The sequence below is a fragment of the Carassius gibelio genome, chromosome A12 (assembly GCF_023724105.1).
Source record: "Carassius gibelio isolate Cgi1373 ecotype wild population from Czech Republic chromosome A12, carGib1.2-hapl.c, whole genome shotgun sequence".
In the NCBI taxonomy this organism is placed as follows: Eukaryota; Metazoa; Chordata; class Actinopteri; order Cypriniformes; family Cyprinidae; genus Carassius; species Carassius gibelio.
In genome coordinates, this window is record NC_068382.1 from 12,730,263 (window position 1) to 12,748,007 (window position 17,745).

At 37.4% G+C, this 17,745-nt stretch overlaps 2 protein-coding genes across 3 annotated transcripts; both read right to left on the reverse strand.

Moving 5' to 3' along the window:
- Window positions 1–15: 15 nt before the first annotated feature.
- Window positions 16–9,104, reverse strand: LOC128025173 (transmembrane protein 184B). 2 transcript variants are annotated; one of them, XM_052611226.1, is made up of 10 exons: window positions 8,723–9,104; window positions 7,267–7,488; window positions 7,013–7,178; window positions 5,461–5,551; window positions 4,400–4,475; window positions 4,215–4,306; window positions 3,933–4,102; window positions 3,394–3,588; window positions 2,147–2,173; window positions 16–1,973 (listed from the first exon to the last, which is right to left on the reverse strand). In XM_052611226.1, exons 1-10 carry the CDS (start codon window positions 8,729–8,731, stop codon window positions 1,744–1,746), a joined length of 1,278 nt encoding a protein of 425 aa, XP_052467186.1. In that variant the 5' UTR covers window positions 8,732–9,104; the 3' UTR covers window positions 16–1,743. The 2 variants fall into 2 exon arrangements, with proteins under 2 accessions (XP_052467186.1, XP_052467187.1); XM_052611227.1 differs by lacking the exon at window positions 2,147–2,173 and having other exon boundaries at window positions 8,723–9,102.
- Window positions 9,105–12,706: 3,602 nt separating this feature from the next.
- On the reverse strand, window positions 12,707–17,630 carry LOC128025177 (casein kinase I-like). Its single transcript, XM_052611232.1, has 12 exons — window positions 17,529–17,630; window positions 17,344–17,405; window positions 16,674–16,779; window positions 16,476–16,586; window positions 16,243–16,391; window positions 15,429–15,657; window positions 15,165–15,335; window positions 14,928–15,076; window positions 14,566–14,770; window positions 14,252–14,388; window positions 14,101–14,170; window positions 12,707–13,059 (listed from the first exon to the last, which is right to left on the reverse strand). Exons 3-11 carry the CDS (start codon window positions 16,747–16,749, stop codon window positions 14,138–14,140), a joined length of 1,260 nt encoding a protein of 419 aa, XP_052467192.1. The 5' UTR covers window positions 16,750–16,779; window positions 17,344–17,405; window positions 17,529–17,630; the 3' UTR covers window positions 12,707–13,059; window positions 14,101–14,137.
- Between the last annotated feature and the right edge of the window lie 115 nt (window positions 17,631–17,745).

Below are 17,745 nucleotides of genomic sequence, written 5' to 3' on the forward strand. Positions count from 1 at the left end.
GAATCTCACCAATGCTTACAGACAAAATTTTCTTTATTGTTTCCTAGGCCAGAGCATCAAGGGGGAAAAAAAAATAGAAGCAAAATCTTTGCCATAGTAATACATAATGCTCTGTTTAAAATAACATGATAGTACAAAGAATGTCTTTATGTTTTCGCAAAATATGTATATTTTAAATGTAACAGTGCTTCCTATGTTACTTTAAACCACTCTCTGAATATTAACATATAGAAATAGCTTGCCAAAATGTTCTAGGATAATTCAGACTTCTCCTAAATATACAAAACTGCTTAGTGCAAGTTACAATAACGTCTATATTATTATTAAAATAAATCCTCCCCCTTATAAAGAATAGACTGCAAAACACTAGCATAATAACTAGAAGCGGGTACCTATACATACTCGTACTTGGTTCCAGCCGCATTGTTTATACTGGCCTCAATTGTAGCAATAAAAGTGTAGGACAGTTAATAAGCAACTCCAAAGATGCTATCAAATAAACCGCAAGCTTCAAGGTTGGTCTTCCAGGGCCTAGTGCTATCTGAGGAGGTAAAGCGCACATGCCGGATGCTTCTGAAGAAAGGGAGAGACTCTCAAAGGATCAATGATAACAGGCCTGTCCCATAAAGATAAAGGGTGTGCACTAAAATATGCCTCCCTCTAGTGGGATATCTAGAAACAATACCTACTAAAAAGACAGTTCACTCAAAACAGAAATTGTCATTTACTCACCCATTTGGTTGTTCAAACCTCTATGATTTACTTTCATTGCGAAACAAAGATATTTTGAAATATGCCTTTGTGTTTCTTTATGAAAGATTCAACGCTGATTTGGACCCTAGCTGACTTTCATAGTATGAAAAGAAACAGTTTCTTTTTTGCGTGTTTCACAGAAGAAACTTAAGTTTTAGAATGACATGACAGGTGTATAAATAATGACAGAACTGTTAATTTTGGGTGAATGGTCTTTTCAAACTATATAAATTTCGCATTACCATCAAAAGTCTAGCATACACTAAGAAGCGTAGCCTAAATCCATCTTTTAAACTGCTCCGCGAACCTAGATTTCTGCAGTGGTCCAGGATGGTCACACTTTTCTGAAAGAACCAGACCACCTTAATCTGTAATCTTATCGTGAACCATCCACCTCTCCCCGTCCCTCGATTCATCCGTCAAAACAACAATGGTGTATTTGAACAGCTAGTATTCTCTCTAACGTCAGTGCGCTCTTTCATTCACTGCTGTACCCGCCCTTTAAATCTCTGGGGAAGCTATAAACACTTTTGAAAAGGAAGGAAAGGTGTACTGGAAACTGGAAATCAAAAACGGAAACATTCCCACCGAATGCGGGCCCTCCAATACACTGCTCTTTATAAATATGCTGGGATGTCCAAACACCCCCTATATGAAACTACAAGCGTAAACAAAAATACATCATGTCAAATGCTGAAGTGTCAGAACATGTGGGTTTTCAAAATTTGGCTAAAAGTACAGATGAATGTATTTAACTGATTCAGAGTTATCAGATAAAAGCACATCAAGATTGCTCTTTAAAGACTGTTTCAACAACTAAGCAAGTATAAGCGGCTTAATTTCATATTCTACTGCACTTGAATGCAACTACTTGCTTAAGATGGTCCTTTAATAACCTGTTCCTATGTTAACGTAACCTCATCATTACACTACCACAGCAGTACACGGTCCCTTACAGAGTACCTCTGCTCAGGACGACAGGTGAGCGAGTTAAAACTCATCATCGGAGCTAAGCAGCAGGGTTTTCTCATTGTCCCGGGCACTCATGCAGCTGTGATTGCGGGATATGGGCGGCGCGGTGACCCCCTGCTCCAGGGTGGACTGTTGGGTGTATTGTTGGTAGGCTGGCGAGAAATTGTGGATGGCATCCTGAACCATATCTCCAGGGTTCATGGTCTCCTTCAAACTGCTGGAGATGCTCTTCATAGGGGCACAGTGGCCTTGAGAAGGACAAAGAAGTTAATTAGAGATGGATGGTGGCATTCAGAGAAAGAGAGGAAAAACACAAGATCAACTTCGCATTTTTTGGGTGTACTATCCCTTTAAGAGTTCTCTGTCCCTACACTATCAAACAGAAATGAGATGTGGTTAAGAATCAGGAACTGTAGCCTACCGTACTGTCCGTATGTAGGAACAGGGCCTTTAAAGTGCAGCATTAAAAGGAGAAATAAAGAGAAGATGGAAAGGGGCAGAAGGGGCGATGTGTTGCATGGGATGGGTAAATAAAATGAAGAGAATTTGAAAGCAAGATGTGCAAAGATAAATAAATCAAATGCATTGAAAGAACAGATAACAATGAATGGAGTGAGGAATTAATTTACAGAAGAAAAGCAGAAGAAGAAGAAGAGAGAGTCAGCCATTGTCACGGTGACAAAATGTTAAGAGAGAATGACTGTTCTTGTTATTTCAATAAGCCAATCCTTGATTAGGGTAAAAAACTAAAAGCAAGGGGTCTGTGAGTTTTTTACTTTTGAAATACATACTTTTATTCAGCAAGGATTGATTAAATTAATCAAGTGACATTAAATCATTTATAATTAAAATAATAATAATATTCCAGAAAAAACTTTCTATTTATCCAAAGGTCTTGAAAAAATGAGTTCCACAAAAATCTTAAAGGGATACTCCACCCCAAAATGTCGTTCCAAACCCGTAAAAGCTTTGTTCGTCTTTGGAACACAATTAAAGATATTTTAAATGCAAACCGGGAGGCTTGAGACTGTCCCATAGACTGTCACACTGTCAAGGTCCAGAAAAGTAACATTATGAAGTGACGACAATGCGTTTTACGCGAATAAAACAAAAAAAGCAGGTTTTTTTGCGTACAAAAGTATTGTCATCACTTCATAATGTTACGGTTGAACCACTGATGGCAGGAGGACTATTCTGATAATGTCTTTCATACTTTTCTTGACCTTGACAGTTTGACTTACTTGACAGTCTATGGGACAGTCACAAGCGTCCAGGATTTTCATTTTGGGGTGGAGTATCCCTTTAAGCAGCAAAACTGTTTTCAACAAATGATCATGTGACACTAAAGACTGGAGTAATGGCTGCTGAATATTCATTTTTGCCACCATAGGAATAAATTGCATTTTAAAATATTTAAAAAAATATTTTTAAATTTTTTTTTTAATGTAATAATATTTTATAATAATACTGTTTTGACTATTATTACTCTTTACACAAATGTTTATCAAATAAATGCAGCCTTCTTTCAAAAACTTTTAAAAAATCTTACAGACCCCAAACTTTTTAACTGTAGTGTAAACTACGTTTTTAACATTGTTATTAATATATAGGAGGAACAAAACATATGCCATTTGTTCATGAACAAAGAAACAAAGGTCTAAAGCTCACCAAGGGAATCCAGTCTTTTGTCCATGTAGACCTTGTAGGTAAACGCATGTCGCAGGGCCAAGGCGGCAAAGAACATCTCGATGCAAATGATGAAGTTCTGGTATCCAGCTGCAACGGTTCCCTCACCGACAGAAACCTCAGGAGAGCTGATCTGAGGAATCGCACCACATTTCTCCAAGATGGCCAGCAGCATGCCTGGAAGACCAGCAAGATCGGTTTACCAAGAGCTTTAAATAGTTTAAAAGTCAACATGAAACTGCATTCACTTTACACAATGCGTTTCACAGAATATTCAACAAGAAGAAAAAAGTAGGGCTTGGTTTTATCCATGAAGAACTGACATCACACATACAGAAGCCAAACACAATAATTGTGCAACATAAACACCTATTGACATCAACTGAAAAAGAAAAGTTATTTAAGGGGTGGAGCAGGATTTGATGAAAATAATAAAAACAAAAGAAAGACCATGTTTTAATCTAAATGGGGTCAATTTTGATTTCATGTTGACTTTAATATTTTTTAGCAGTAGAGCTTACCTTGCCAGAAGGAGAGGAAGATGACCGATTTGACCATGAAGAACTTTAGCATTGGCCTGTAGGGGCTGAGGAGGTCTCGTGTGGCGAAGTAGAACAGGAAAAGAGCGTAGAGAGACAGGCTGACTGAAATGTTGTAGACGATGGTCACGTACAGGTAACCACTAGCGACGCTGTGGGATCAGAAACATAATTCTAAAATCAACAATTCAGTTGTGAAATGTTAAATCTGGAGTGTTAGGATAAACATAGCCACAGCACAGACATCACATGAGAAGCACATACTTGAAATCCCCATCACGGTATTTCCCAAAGGCCTGCAGGATGACCGTAATCATAGCCATCAGGGGTTTCACGACACAGAACTGTAAAGTGGCCTGTGAAATGAATAAAACCAATTACTCAAAAAATATCTGAAAACAAAAAGATAAATAGGAACAAGGATTCCTCAACGTGATCGAAAAGCAAACCTGTTTGCAAAATCGCAGGAAGCCAATGGAGTAGGTCTTGCCCCAAAGACAACATGTTCCATATACACAGCTGGACCTGCAGCAGAACAAACACAAATCGCTTTCACCTAAATATGGGAAGCTGTTCCTTAACTGAAGGTGTGTTTAAACTTTACACTTCTCTTCGTTCTTTCGGATCGGACCAAAAAGAAAAGGACACATTTAGTCCTGGTTTGCTTAGCGTTCATTGTCATTTTTAACACAGACCTAAAGATGAATAAAGAAGAAGCACAAGGCTACGGTCATGTTTTATGTGCTGGGCTAAATGCACTTGTTTCATGTGTGTACACACAGTTTCTTAAATAAAGTAAAGGAGTCAAAACAGTGGCAGGAGGTCTCAGGGGCCATTTATAGACAATGTTTCAGCCAAAAACGGGAAGCTTTTTATGCGATTTGGCTGTTAGTATAGTATTTGTGAAAACAGGTTTCAAAGTGCAAGTTTTTGAAAACACCATTGTTACTGTTTCCATGTAAACACCCAAAACGGGAATCTTTGAAAACGGTGACGTCATGCGCATACACAGTACGTGTTTTGCATGTAGACTGTATGTGTTGATTTAAAGGCAAATGCCAACAAACATACACAACAATGGTGGAGTACATGGTACTGTTGTTGCTGTTTAATTAATGCTTCTTCAGCAAAGTGTGGATTTACTTCACCTACATTACAACCAACAGCTGAGACAGATCATACCCACACGGCAACAAGGTGACAGCGCCAACTACTGACATGGCATACGTAATAGAGCATTTTTGGACGTTTTTGCGGCTATGTGTAAAAGCGAATTGTTTTGAAGTCTCAGTGTTGGTGCACCAAAGTTTAAATGGCAGCATTCACACTTATTAAAACGAACCACACTAACAGAGCAATCGCAGTTCATTTCATCAAACGAAACATGCCAAGTTTAAACACGCCCTTAACAAATACATCTGCAGTCTCATCAAACATCAATAAGAGCATTGATTTGAGGAACGCATTGAAAAATTCTCACACTAAAGAATAACTGGAATACGACACTCACTCAATAGGTTTTCCTCTGATCTCAGCCATGATAGCGCTCTCTCCTCCAAGGTATTCATAACACAAGCTCAAGAAGTTATAGATCACAAACGCTGCAAAAAAGATGGATTGAATTAGTACTGAAATGATAGCTTTATTTTACGTGAATGATACAAAAACTTTAAAGTCTGGTGATTTCTTTTGAGTCTTTTAAAAAAAACACATTCGGTAGTATACCTCAATAATTTAATCTCATACTGTGGCACTTGGCAATAATGCACGGCAGACTTTGGTGAAACACTGATGATGGGATTTAGTCAGCAAACACCAAAAAAAGACTTTTGCTAAATAATACAGTTGTGCATGGCAAAATTTCCCTTGTGATGGTCTGGCCATGCCACAAAAAAAAAAATTGCAATACCAGAAGCCTTCATCCTTTGAGTACACCATATGCTTTTCTACGCCAGAGATTATAGGACGCCCACTAAAATTACATAGATTTCCAGCAGTCTTGTCATTTTTACCAGTCATTTTCTCCGTAAGGATTTCAGAAACTTCTTCAATTAAGAATTCTAAGGCATGACACCAAACCAACCAGAACCAAGACTGATTTGATGTAATAAAGTACAGTACCGTTCAAACATTTGGGGAAATTAGACTATTTATGAAAGATGTTTCTTATGCTTATTTATTAGAAATACAGTGAAAACAGTAATATGGTAAAATCATTACAATTTAAAAATAACTGTTTTTAACACATCCTATCTGAATAAAATAATACATTTCTTAAAATAATAATAACCTAACCAGCTACTATTAGCAATTTTTTTTATGTAAATATATATATATATATATATATATATATATATATATATATATATATATATATATATATATATTGTTGTTTTCATTATCAAGTTAGGATCAAATTCCCAAAAGTACTGTTATGAAATGTTCCCATGTTATAATTAACAATTTTTATCTACTGTAGAAAATGAACAGGATCTTTGCTTCCAGAAAGTGTTGCACTCTATGAAATCAGCATCCCCAGTGGGTGTTCATTTGTCCCCTTCCCTTGCTCTGTGGAGCAGTGTATGTGTGGCAGTGGAGGTTGGAGCTCAGCTCTATATTTAGCACGTGCTCCCAGCAGCCACAGCTGTGGAGTCCAGAGACAGACAGCAGTGCAGCTGAAGGTCTAGTTAGTGTGAATGACAGTGTACTGAACCCTAGTTAAGGTTTTACAATACAAAAATAAGAAATTTGCCATTGGCAGCTACCCAAAATAACATTCAGCTTTAAAAAGTTTGTTTTTTAATATACTACATTTCAGTTAATGTTTAAGTAATGAAAAAGACTTTAGTTTTAGTTCAGTATTAACCCTGCACTGTACTAGTCTGGTGTCAAAGAGCACCTGGTTTATTGGTTTATCCATGTGCATCCGTTCCACTGATGTGCGATAAACACGGTTACTATGCAACGATTGCTTCTAGAAATCCCAGCTGACTACAGATCCAGAGAGCAGCTCTAGCAGGAGACGGCTATTAAACAGTTCCATATGTGAAAAGAAAGCCTACCCTCATAGCAATCCCTGACTGTGTCGAAGTACACATAGTACTGGTCATTGGTAAAGTAGAGAAGGCTGAGCCAGGAGTCGAAGGCGTAGATGGGTACGATGAAAAGGATGCGCACTATGTGCCTCTGCTCCTTGGGAGATCTGTAGTAACGCAAATGCATGTAGATCTGCAAAAAACAACAAAGATAAACAGTTTGAAATACACTGATTGCGTTTTGATTCACAGGCCCAGCTGGTTCAGGGGTTGTTGTTTACCTGGTGGCAGGTGAGTAGAAGTGCCGTCCACACGAAGAAGCCTGACACTGCCTGGGCCGTAGTTGTCATGAGGAAAATGGGCTGCTCTGGAGTGAGCAGAGGAGCTTCTGGGAGCCAGGAGATGTTGGGCCCAGTAAGGGCTAGCGTGGCTAGTGAACCAGGAGCCATCCCGACAACTTCCTCCCCAAAATGGACAGACAATGGCACGTCACGTCTCAAAAGCTGTGGCAATAGAGATTGGGATGTTAAAATCAGTGGGAAGCAAAGGGTGTTTAAAGTAGAAATGTGATGCCATGAAAATGAACCAGAGGAAAGGAAAGATGAGTGTGAAACAGTGTGATGTTACCACTAATCATTTCACAGTAAGACGGGGATAATGTGGGCAAGCAAAGAAATTAAACTAAATTCATTTAGAGATTAAAGTCGCAATGAAACGGAAGAAGAAACTGATATTTTTTTGATATTGTGATGCACATCAGAGTAAAAAGGGTAGTTGTAAAAAATAATATGGTGGGGACTTGGTTTTAACCATCGTTTGTGGATTGGATGGAGGCAAATCTGAATGCGAATTTAAGGTTAATTGTAAGAAAGGGTAAGGAATTAAGCAGACTAAACAATTGTAGAAGTCCGGCAAACATCACCAGAGAGAAGTCTATGGTTTCATTGGAAGAATGAGTTTAATTAAAAATTACGAGGTCAACTCTTTCCATGAAACATATGCATGGACGAATTCACCATAAGATCAATAATATGTATTTACAAAAATCACTTCATGCAAATTTCATCACAATCGATTGCAGAATATTAATTTCTCAAATATTAAGACGTGGCAGTTTTCAGAAAAGAAAAGGGTCACATTGTAAATAAGCACTAACTGCAACTAAAACTTTAAAAAGGGTCAAGATAAAATTAGGTTCACAGAAATTGTGGATTTAATTTTTCTATTTACAAAGTATGAAGAACGGGAAAAGATGTTGATGCAGCATCTTAGTGTGTATCTCTCGTCTTATTAAAAGTGGCCATCTTCACAGTTTACACCAACTTAAAGCTTACGTCGTGTTTTTTTTAACCAGGTACTTTAATGTTTGGTCATATTTACTCTCTCTAATGTTGTTGAAACCTATACGACGTTCTTTACTTATTTGTGTGTTCTCTGGAACACATTAGTAGATATTGTGACATTCTGAGTCATTAATATTCTTTGTATTGAAGAAAATACACAATGGTCAACTCTGGCGAGGAAACGGAGTCATACAGGTCTGAATCACAGTTTTAATTGTTGAGTGAACAGTAAATCATATATTGAATGCATTCAGCGTTCAATTTTCGTGTTATCCGTTTACCTTATTTGGAAAAGCATTATCAATTTAGTTGGGTCAAATAACGTTAGTCGAAGTTCTCCCTAAAATAAGTAAGGACACAAAATATCTACAGAATAGATAAACGAGCAACTTACCAATAACATAAACGTAGGTTTAAAACCATTCGCCGTGCACAAAGAAAAACAATCGACAAGTAATTCGGCCTTAATACTTCAAAGCCATCGCTGCTGCCCGTCATCCATGTTTATATCCCAGCGCCGCTGATCTCTGCAGGAAAAAATCTGCGCTCCGTGCTTTTATATTTGTTCCCATGTAGTATTTCACCACGTCTTTGGAGCGCTTCAGTCTATTCACGACTCGTCTAGAGGACCTTATGTACAGTCATAGGTGGATTGTCGTTGAAAGGCAGTTCCTTCTTCCCAACTCCCCTTGCTGTTGAATATTATCTCTCGCGGATTATTAGTTTAACGGGGATAAAAGTGGAAAGCGGCTGTGAAGTCAGCTACAACAACACACGGCTTTTATTTCTAAAATGGGCTGTTGCTTTATATACTTCAAAATAAAAGCCATTACTCCAGTGACGCAATTTACAGTAAATAATGAATATTTAAGAATTATGTAATATGGAACGTCGTTTGATAGAATCATACAGATAAATAAAAATAAATAGTTAGTTTCGTTTAATAAATAGTATTTACTCTTTTAATCCAAACGTATTCCCAACTAAATTAGCTCATTTACATTATTCATAAAAATGAACGTTTTCTATGTCAAAATGTCTGAGTTTTTCTTTTACTTTTTTTCATTTAATACAATAACACTTTGAAATGTAGTTTTATGTGAAACAATTCACTTACAAAATGTGTCAGTTTCCCCACTTTTCACGTTTACGTACATGTAAAGTGATACACAAAACTTTTTTCCCCTCAGTGTTTACGTGTTCTTGATTTATAAAACAGCCAACGCAATTTCAATAATCTATTAATAATCCTTTCAAAGAAGTAAACTGGAATTCAACACCTTTAGTCGTGAGTTATTACACCAGTTGTGTAAAAAAGCTTAGTGTTCAAAATAGCTATATATGTTCACAAGGTTAAGCCAGCTGAAACAATTACACTGTTGATATGTGTGTTAATTTATAAATGAGGTTGGCATGGTTAATGTAAATGCAGGGATCATATCAAATTACACATTGTTCAGCTGTGAAATTGTAAGAGTGGAATTCAGGCCTTTAATAACGCTCAAATTGATCTTTAGGTTAATTCACCACAGCCCATATTCATATCATCATCTCCAACAATTCAAATGTCATCTGTTCAGTGTGCAATCTTGAAATATTCATTCAGTGTTGTCTACAGCCCAAACACCGGTTTGACTGGAAACAACATTCTTGGAAATTCTTACCTTTAGCGTAATTAATACAACCTGGAAAAGATGGTTCCACGAACCCTCATACATCAGTAAGGTGTCAACCAGAGGGGTTACCAGGATGTCATGTTTGGGGGGGCATTTGGCTTTTTTGGGGGGGCAACATAAACAACTGAAAAAATCGGCGCAAAATAATCTATAGCCTACTACACACAATCTGTTTTAGTGCATATATTTTTCTAAGCCAGGAACCCAGAGATAGGTACAGGGCCCCTATTAGACTATAGGGCTGTCACATAAAAGTTAATTAAACCCGGTCAACATTAATAATATGATGATGATATTATTATTATTATTCACAGATTCATATATAGAACAGATCACGGTGATTGCCTGATGATGAGTGACAGGTGTTTGCTTGTGAGAAGACTTGCTACACGAGTAGGCTTTTTAAAATGAATCTGAAGTCATGTTTGTATAGACAAGAGGTAAATAAATTTGTTTCTTCTAAGCTGTTCCAGATGTATGTGCTTCCATAAATTCGCCAGTTAGCCTCTAAGTTTCTTTGTGAATGCGGCCCCAGGTAAAAAAAAAAAAATGCATATGCTCATTTGAACAGTATGAGAACAGTATTTGAATGGTATTCTCTGGTTGTAAGTGGCTTTGGATAAAGGTGTCTACTAAATGAATAAATGTAAACATGTAGGCCTAGATAAAAGATAACATATTAGGCTACAGGGGGTAAGGAGACTTAGAGAGTTGAAATAAAAGATCTTTTTGTGAAACTATAAGAATTTAATTTATGATCTCATTAGCAGAAGTAACATAACTATTTTTAAATATGGTTTTATTTTTATTTTATTTGTTTATTTAATTTTATTTATTATTAGTGGTGTTTGACATAGGCAAATGTTATTATTATTTTACAGGGGTGTGGAGTCTGTATGGGTTTGTTCTCCCTCAGGGGGTGGGTGATATAATACAAATCTAATAAGTCTGTTTTTTTTTTGTTTTTTTTTGTTTTTTTTTGAAATCATGATTTTATCCTGATTCTTTGTCATGTTGGTTTTTCTATTTTGCAAGCTGTTTGAGCATCACAGCCAAACTAATTTCCCTATTATAAAGCATTTTAAGGTAACAAAATATGAAAAATTATGGTGGATATTTAGGCCACAGTGCATGGGTGAAGATAAAAATCTTTGTAATTATTTTATCTTTGTTATTAAAAAAGGAGAACAAAGATACACATTAAAAATACAGATATTATACAATTAAAGTGTTTTATTTTCAGGTACAAGAGATGTATTTAGCAGGAGCATTAAAAAAAATTAATGAACAAATATAAAAATAAAACACTATATACACTGATTCCTATTAAAGCAACTGTATTATTATTATAATTTTTTTCAGTCAAGAGTATTGAGTGATTTTTCTCTGTGGGTTTGGGGTTTTATTAACATTAAAGGAATAATTCACCCAAACATTTTAATAGTGAAGAAAAAACATGAATGAGTTTCTTTTTCTTCTGCTAAACATAAGCATTATTTTGAAGAAAACCAAACAGTTGCTGGTTCACAGTGACTTCCAGAGTATGTTTTACTACTATCAAAGTCAATGTGAACCAGAAACCATTTGGTTTCTACAAAATATCTTCTTTTGTGTTCAGCACAAGAAAGAAGTTAATATAGGTTTTGGACAATATGTCCAATGTATGAACAATGACAGAAATAAAATTTTAGGGTGAACTATCCCTTTAATTCACACGGCAGCATGTAGCCTACTGTCCCTTTAAGACCTGCATGCATACAGACATGCATCCTCTTTCAGTTGTTTACTTTCATTTTAGACATATCCAACTTAGTCTATACATAAACCTTGTGTGTTTCGACAGTATTAGCACAAAACATAACTTAGAAATTAGGCACAGTTTGAAGGGCTTTTTCGTTTTCGTGCCGCACTTTGATTGTGCTTAGAAGAACCGAACGTCAGAAAACCACACGAATGAAACTTTTAAATAAGCAGTAAGGATTTAAAGCAGATGCAAAAAAATTGTAAATAAGTGCAGTATCCTGTTTGAGTAACTCTACCGCTGAGTTAACGCTTATGTTAATGTATTATAATAATTCCGTGGCGCCAGAACTGCAGCTGATAGAATGTGCGCTGCGGCACAATGGCAATGCAACAATATTTCTTCAAAAGCAGATCGTGGATACATTTTTATCGTCCACAACCAAAAATATTAATATACTACCCTCGGCAGAAATTTGGGACAGGGGGGAGACCGGACCGCGAGGGCACTTTAGCGTTGGACCTCAAAGTCGTAGTCGCAGAATTTCTGACTTTCAAAAAACCCTGTTTCAGTCAAAATCACGATGTTCCGCTCTCAATGCACTTCGATCCCATACGCCGTTTTGGGGTGGCAACTGGAGTGGCAAAGCTCATTTGTGCCACCCTTGTGGACACGCCGCCAGGTAAACATTTCATTGGCGTTCTATTCTCACATGATGCACTTTTTCTGAGCCCGTAAGCCTGAAGCGCGCGCGCACTATCAAACAGCGCCAAACTGAATTTTTGTTGGGTCAGACTCATCTGCTACTGATGGAAAAATATGCACAAAACAATCAACTTTTAAATGTTTATTTATCATCAGAGGGACAGTCCGTTTCTCAGGGAGGCAGGGCTTATCCTAGGGGAGGCACTGCCTCCCCCAGCCTCCCCCTAGACACGCCCCTGGTGTCAACATACAACACTTTTTGTGCAAGGGATACATTTATTACACTCTATCAATATTACATTTTTACTTTACAGTCCAACAAGCAAGTCCATCTTTTTCTCAGCATTTCAGACAAAACAGAGAACAACCAGAACCTTCTTCAGGCCACAGGTAACAATTCTCTTTTCCACTTCCACTGTTTGAGCCTTGAGGCTTGTGATCTTCGATGTCTCATTCCAACGGCAATAACCTGCAGTGCGTGAAGATGGGGGGGCACTTTGTCCTTTACAAAAATGTGGTTCCTTTCTTTCTGCTTCTTGCCTCTCTCACACTCCCGTTTTACATAGAAAGATGAATATAAATGCTTTAGGGGAGTTGTCTGTTGTATTCCTGCAAAATGAAGCAAATGTAAACGATTTAGTTACAAGTTAATTATATTAGAGTGTTGGGAAAAATGTACTTTTCAAATACTGAGACCTATTTATTATGCAGTAATAGTAGCGGAGTCAAATAAGCAGGTTCAAGATGAAGAAAAATCTAACATATACTATCATTGGAAATTGGGAGATTTGTAGATGTTTTTGAAAGAAGCCCATTTTTTTTTATCACAAATACAGTTATATAGTGAAATATTAATAAATGTAATTTATTCCTGGGAAAGCTTAATTTTCAGCAACTATTACTCTAGTCTTCAGTGTCATATGATCCTTCAGAAATTATTCTATTTACTGTCTTGGTGCGCAAAAAAAAAAAAAATCATATTATTATCAATGTTGAAGACAGCTGTGCTTCTAAATATTTTGTGGAAACCGTGATACTTAAAAAAATATATATATATATTTGAATAGTAAGTTCAAAAGAACAGAATCTGAAATCAAACTTCTGTAACATTATATACTGTATGTCTTTACTGTCACTTTTGATCAAAATGCATCGTTAATTAATATTTAATCATGAATTATTAAGTCATAAATATCAAAGCTTTTAGGGGGTTGTATCGTATCACATTTTACAACTTGAATGAATCGTCCCTAACCCTATTCTTACCATCATAAAATGCCACATTGATAGACATATTGAACTTGACAAACAATGCAGGGGTCATCTCTCTGATGTCATTTCCTGTTTTATGTTTTTTATATTTATATAATTAAATTATAACTGCTTTACTGATATTTTAAAGAAATAATAAGAGATTGTGCCATAAAAAACATAATGCTTTTTTTCTTTATTATGATATCAGGACAGTTATATCTCCCTGACATAACATAATGCTCAGAAATATCCAGATTAATTTTACAATTCAGAAATTTAAAACATGCACATCACAGAAGAGGTGTATTGTATATGTTAGAAGTCATTATGAGTATGATCTGCATTTCAATGCATTTGTGGATAAACGAAAAGATCCACACAAAAAAAATCACTAACCTCCTAAAAACAGTAAATGACAGAGAGCTTGCAGAGCTCATTTCCCCATGTGTTCGAATGGAACGCTGACCTGTGTGAGAGGGACAAAGAAAGGTCAGAACAAAAGCAAATATCAGGGAATGAAGCAAAGAACCAGTATGTGAATGGAAACCTGTGGAGGAGTGATGCGGATCTGATCGTGACGGAGAGGGAGGTCAGGGGAGGCATTGGCAGGAGCACCGCGGTGCAGCCGTAAACACACTCTTCTTTCCCGCTCAGCTCCTCGGCCTGCTCTTGGAGATGCGTTTCCTTGAAAAAGACAAATTGACAGGTAAGTTGTAAGTGCTGATTTCAATAACCAACAGCACAGAAGGTCAGGAGAATGCGGTTTCAGAAGAAAGAGACACCACATACTTCATAAATAACCTGCTCATAAATAGAACAGACATCAATAACACCTCCGGTCCCAGTCATCCTCAGACTCACCAGACTGTGGCACACGGGAGGCAGGTGTTGAGCTGGCGGGGTCCGGGCCATTGCGCACCCTGTTAGGGGCCGGGAGGTTGGGGCCAGAAGGCAAAGCACGAGCTGCAGAACCCGGCGGTGCACCTCCGGTCCTCTCATCCCTCTCCTCCCCCTCTCCCCTCTGCTCTTTCTCTTTCTCTTTATCCTCTGCTGTCCTGCTGGAGCCCTGACACAGTCAGAAAAACCCACAAAGTGAGCAATTTAATTATACTATATATGCATTATATATATATATATATATATATATATATATATATATATAGTATAATGCACATTTGAACTGTACTGCAATAAATAATGCAAAATGTTTTTTAAAAACATACAAATTTCAGCATGTTCCAGTCAAACACATAGTCGTATGAAAATCCCTGTCTGTGGAAAAGATTCCTGAACAGCTGTCTCAAGTAGGAGTAGTCAGGTTTGTCATCAAACCGGAGAGAGCGGCAGATGTTCATGTAGGTTGAAAATTCGGCTGGAGATAATGTGTGGAAAAAAAAACTATTTAAATGAGAAATTTTATTTCAAATGATTTTCGAGCTGTTCAAATCACATCAACTCACATGGATAGCCCTTGCAAAGAACCTCAATGGGCGTTGACATCTTTTTCTCACTGATTCGCTCGTACTTTTGTCTTTTAGTGGCTGCTTTAAGGCCTTGCCAAGGCAGAGAACCCAAGTTAAAATACATAAGAACATAGCCAAGCGACTCAAGATCATCCCGTCGAGATTGCTCTGTGGAAACAGAAGGGACATTTAGAATAACCCAAAATAAAGAGTCCATTTTTACCAACAGGATGCATTTCAGTGGCCCTCTGGTGCCCTTACCAATGCCCAAATGAGTGTTAATGGAGGCATAGCGGGCAGTGCCAGTCAAGTTCTTATTCTCACGATACGGGATGTGCTGATGTGTGCGGGCGTCACGATACTTCTTGGCCAAGCCAAAATCTATGATATAGACCAGGTTTCCCTTCTTGCCAAGCCCCATCAGAAAATTATCAGGTTTAATGTCTCTGTGAATGAAGTTCTTGGAATGGATGTACTCGATTCGGCTAATCTGGAAAGAATAAACATAAAACAAATTTAAAAGAATTGTCTCAAATGTATAAAATCTTTATCTATTTTCATTTATTTCATTTAAACTGGATTAAAATTATGTTTTAGCACTACATATTTACAATCTGATTTATTGAGGAGGTTTTATATTGCTTTTCTTATGAATATTCTGCAGCCAGGCTATTCAAATGATAATAAATAACTATATAACTTAATATAAACCTATATACATTTTATATAGTCTTTTTATATAGTAAAAACTTGCATTTATTACCCTAGGTTTATTGAAGATGGTAGCAAAGGCATTACTATATTTGGAGTTTTGAGCATGTCGCTATGTGGTTGTTTACAAGTTTTTATGATGTTCTGATCCCTAGATATGGCTCAAGTCCCTCTTTCAATATAAATGTATAGAATATTTGCCCATTTTCTCCCCCAGGTATTATCACTTACAAATGTAATACAAGACTCCCCTCAGTAAGACACAAAGGGTCGTGTCTGTAGCAAAAAAAATTTCATCCTAAGTATGAGCGATAATATTACTTTTTTCTTTAAGATTCTGTTTATATACATTCAATGCAATTACCATCTGGTCTGCCAGCAGCAGGACTGTTTTAAGTGTGAATTTCCTTGAGCAGAAGTTGAACAGGTCTTCCAAGCTTGGACCCAGGAGTTCCATCACCATGACATTATAGTCCCCTTCAGCACCACACCATTTGATTGAGGGAATACCCACTAATGTTGAAAGAAGATTGAAGAGACATGTCTAGAAACCCATTCGCACCATCAAAAAGAAAACGAAAGGAAATCAGTTCTCACCTCCACCTTGCATCATCTTATAGAACTTGCTCTCAATATGTAACTGTGGATGTTTAGTCTTCACACTCTCCAGTTTAATGGCTACCTCCTCTCCTGATGTGATGTTTGCACCTGCAAGTTTTTTAAACAACATCAGGACACAACACTTCCATGCAATCTACATCAGTAGCCAATTTGTCTAAATAATATACTTTTTACCCAGGTAAATATCACCAAAGGAGCCACTTCCAATCTTTCGGCCAAGACGGTATTTACTCCCAACACGTAACTCCATGATTCCTTCCCTAAAAGCAGCCTTAGAGTCCTACAAAAATATTAACATGATTTAGATCATATGCATTAGTCTCAAACAGTTACAGGTCTGCATTTCAGCACACAGCAGATGTGACTAGGATGCGCACTGATATACACAGCTCAGATATAATTCACATTTCAGATATAAAAATAAGAACAAAAAATTGGACATGCAGTCAGCACTGGCAGTCATGCATACAACATCTGACATCTGAGTCATGTGATGTGATCCGAACACAGTTGCTGTTCAATTCCTACGAACTTGCAACGAACAGGTTAATATTTCATCTTATGCACCATCGCGATTATCAATGTGCAAGATTTATGCTTTAGAATTAGGAATCTAGTCAAAATGACCCATTGTCGTGAGTGTTTTGTGGCGTATCAAACAAGAGGTAAGTTATGTCTTCAGCGGTTTTCAGACAATTTTGTAGCAGCCGCACCCAAGACCATGTTGATCCCGAGATTTCACGAACTGTTCGTGGTGTTGACATTTACATTTATTCAGGACAGCTGAAAGAACCCTAAAGACTCGTGTCCTGATATGACCTTAAAGCATGAACATCTTTCTTACCTAACGTGAGGATGGTGGTAAAGTGAGGCTGGTCGACAGGCTTGCGCTCGTGAGACAGGACCCTGGACAGCGAAGAGTGCAAGCGTAATTGTAAACGTCTCATCACAAATGTAATTCTAACCACTGCTTTCCTCCTCTGATTTTTAAATCCTTGATTTCATATCTCAGCGCACGTATTGACCTACTTGCATTAGCGGGCTAGCGAGAAGTAGCCTCCCTTGTTTGTATCCCAGCGCACTTCTCACAGAAATGATGTCATTCACAAACTAGCGAAAGGACCCGGATCACTTCAAGGGGCCGCGCGCATGACGTGCGCACGCAGCCTCTCTTCCATCCGCACACTGATGCTAAACACAGCACGCAAGCGACAAACCACAACGCTTCCGTTTAATCAACGAAACA

Bases quoted from the DNA above. Each gene is read 5' to 3' on its own strand.
- LOC128025177 (XM_052611232.1), bottom strand. From the start codon at position 16,749: ATGGAGTTACGTGTTGGGAGTAAATACCGTCTTGGCCGAAAGATTGGA. The intron at 15,336-15,428 runs GTAAGGGCACCA...CTGTTTCCACAG, and splicing joins TAACACTCATTTGGGCATTG to AGCAATCTCGACGGGATGAT. The intron at 14,171-14,251 runs GTTTCCATTCAC...CCTCTCACACAG, and splicing joins TCCGCATCACTCCTCCACAG to GTCAGCGTTCCATTCGAACA.
- LOC128025173 (XM_052611226.1), bottom strand. The intron at 5,552-7,012 runs GTAGGCTTTCTT...TCTTTTTTGCAG, and splicing joins AGTCAGGGATTGCTATGAGG to CGTTTGTGATCTATAACTTC. The intron at 2,174-3,393 runs GTGAGCTTTAGA...TGCACTTTAAAG, and splicing joins CAAAAGACTGGATTCCCTTG to GCCCTGTTCCTACATACGGA.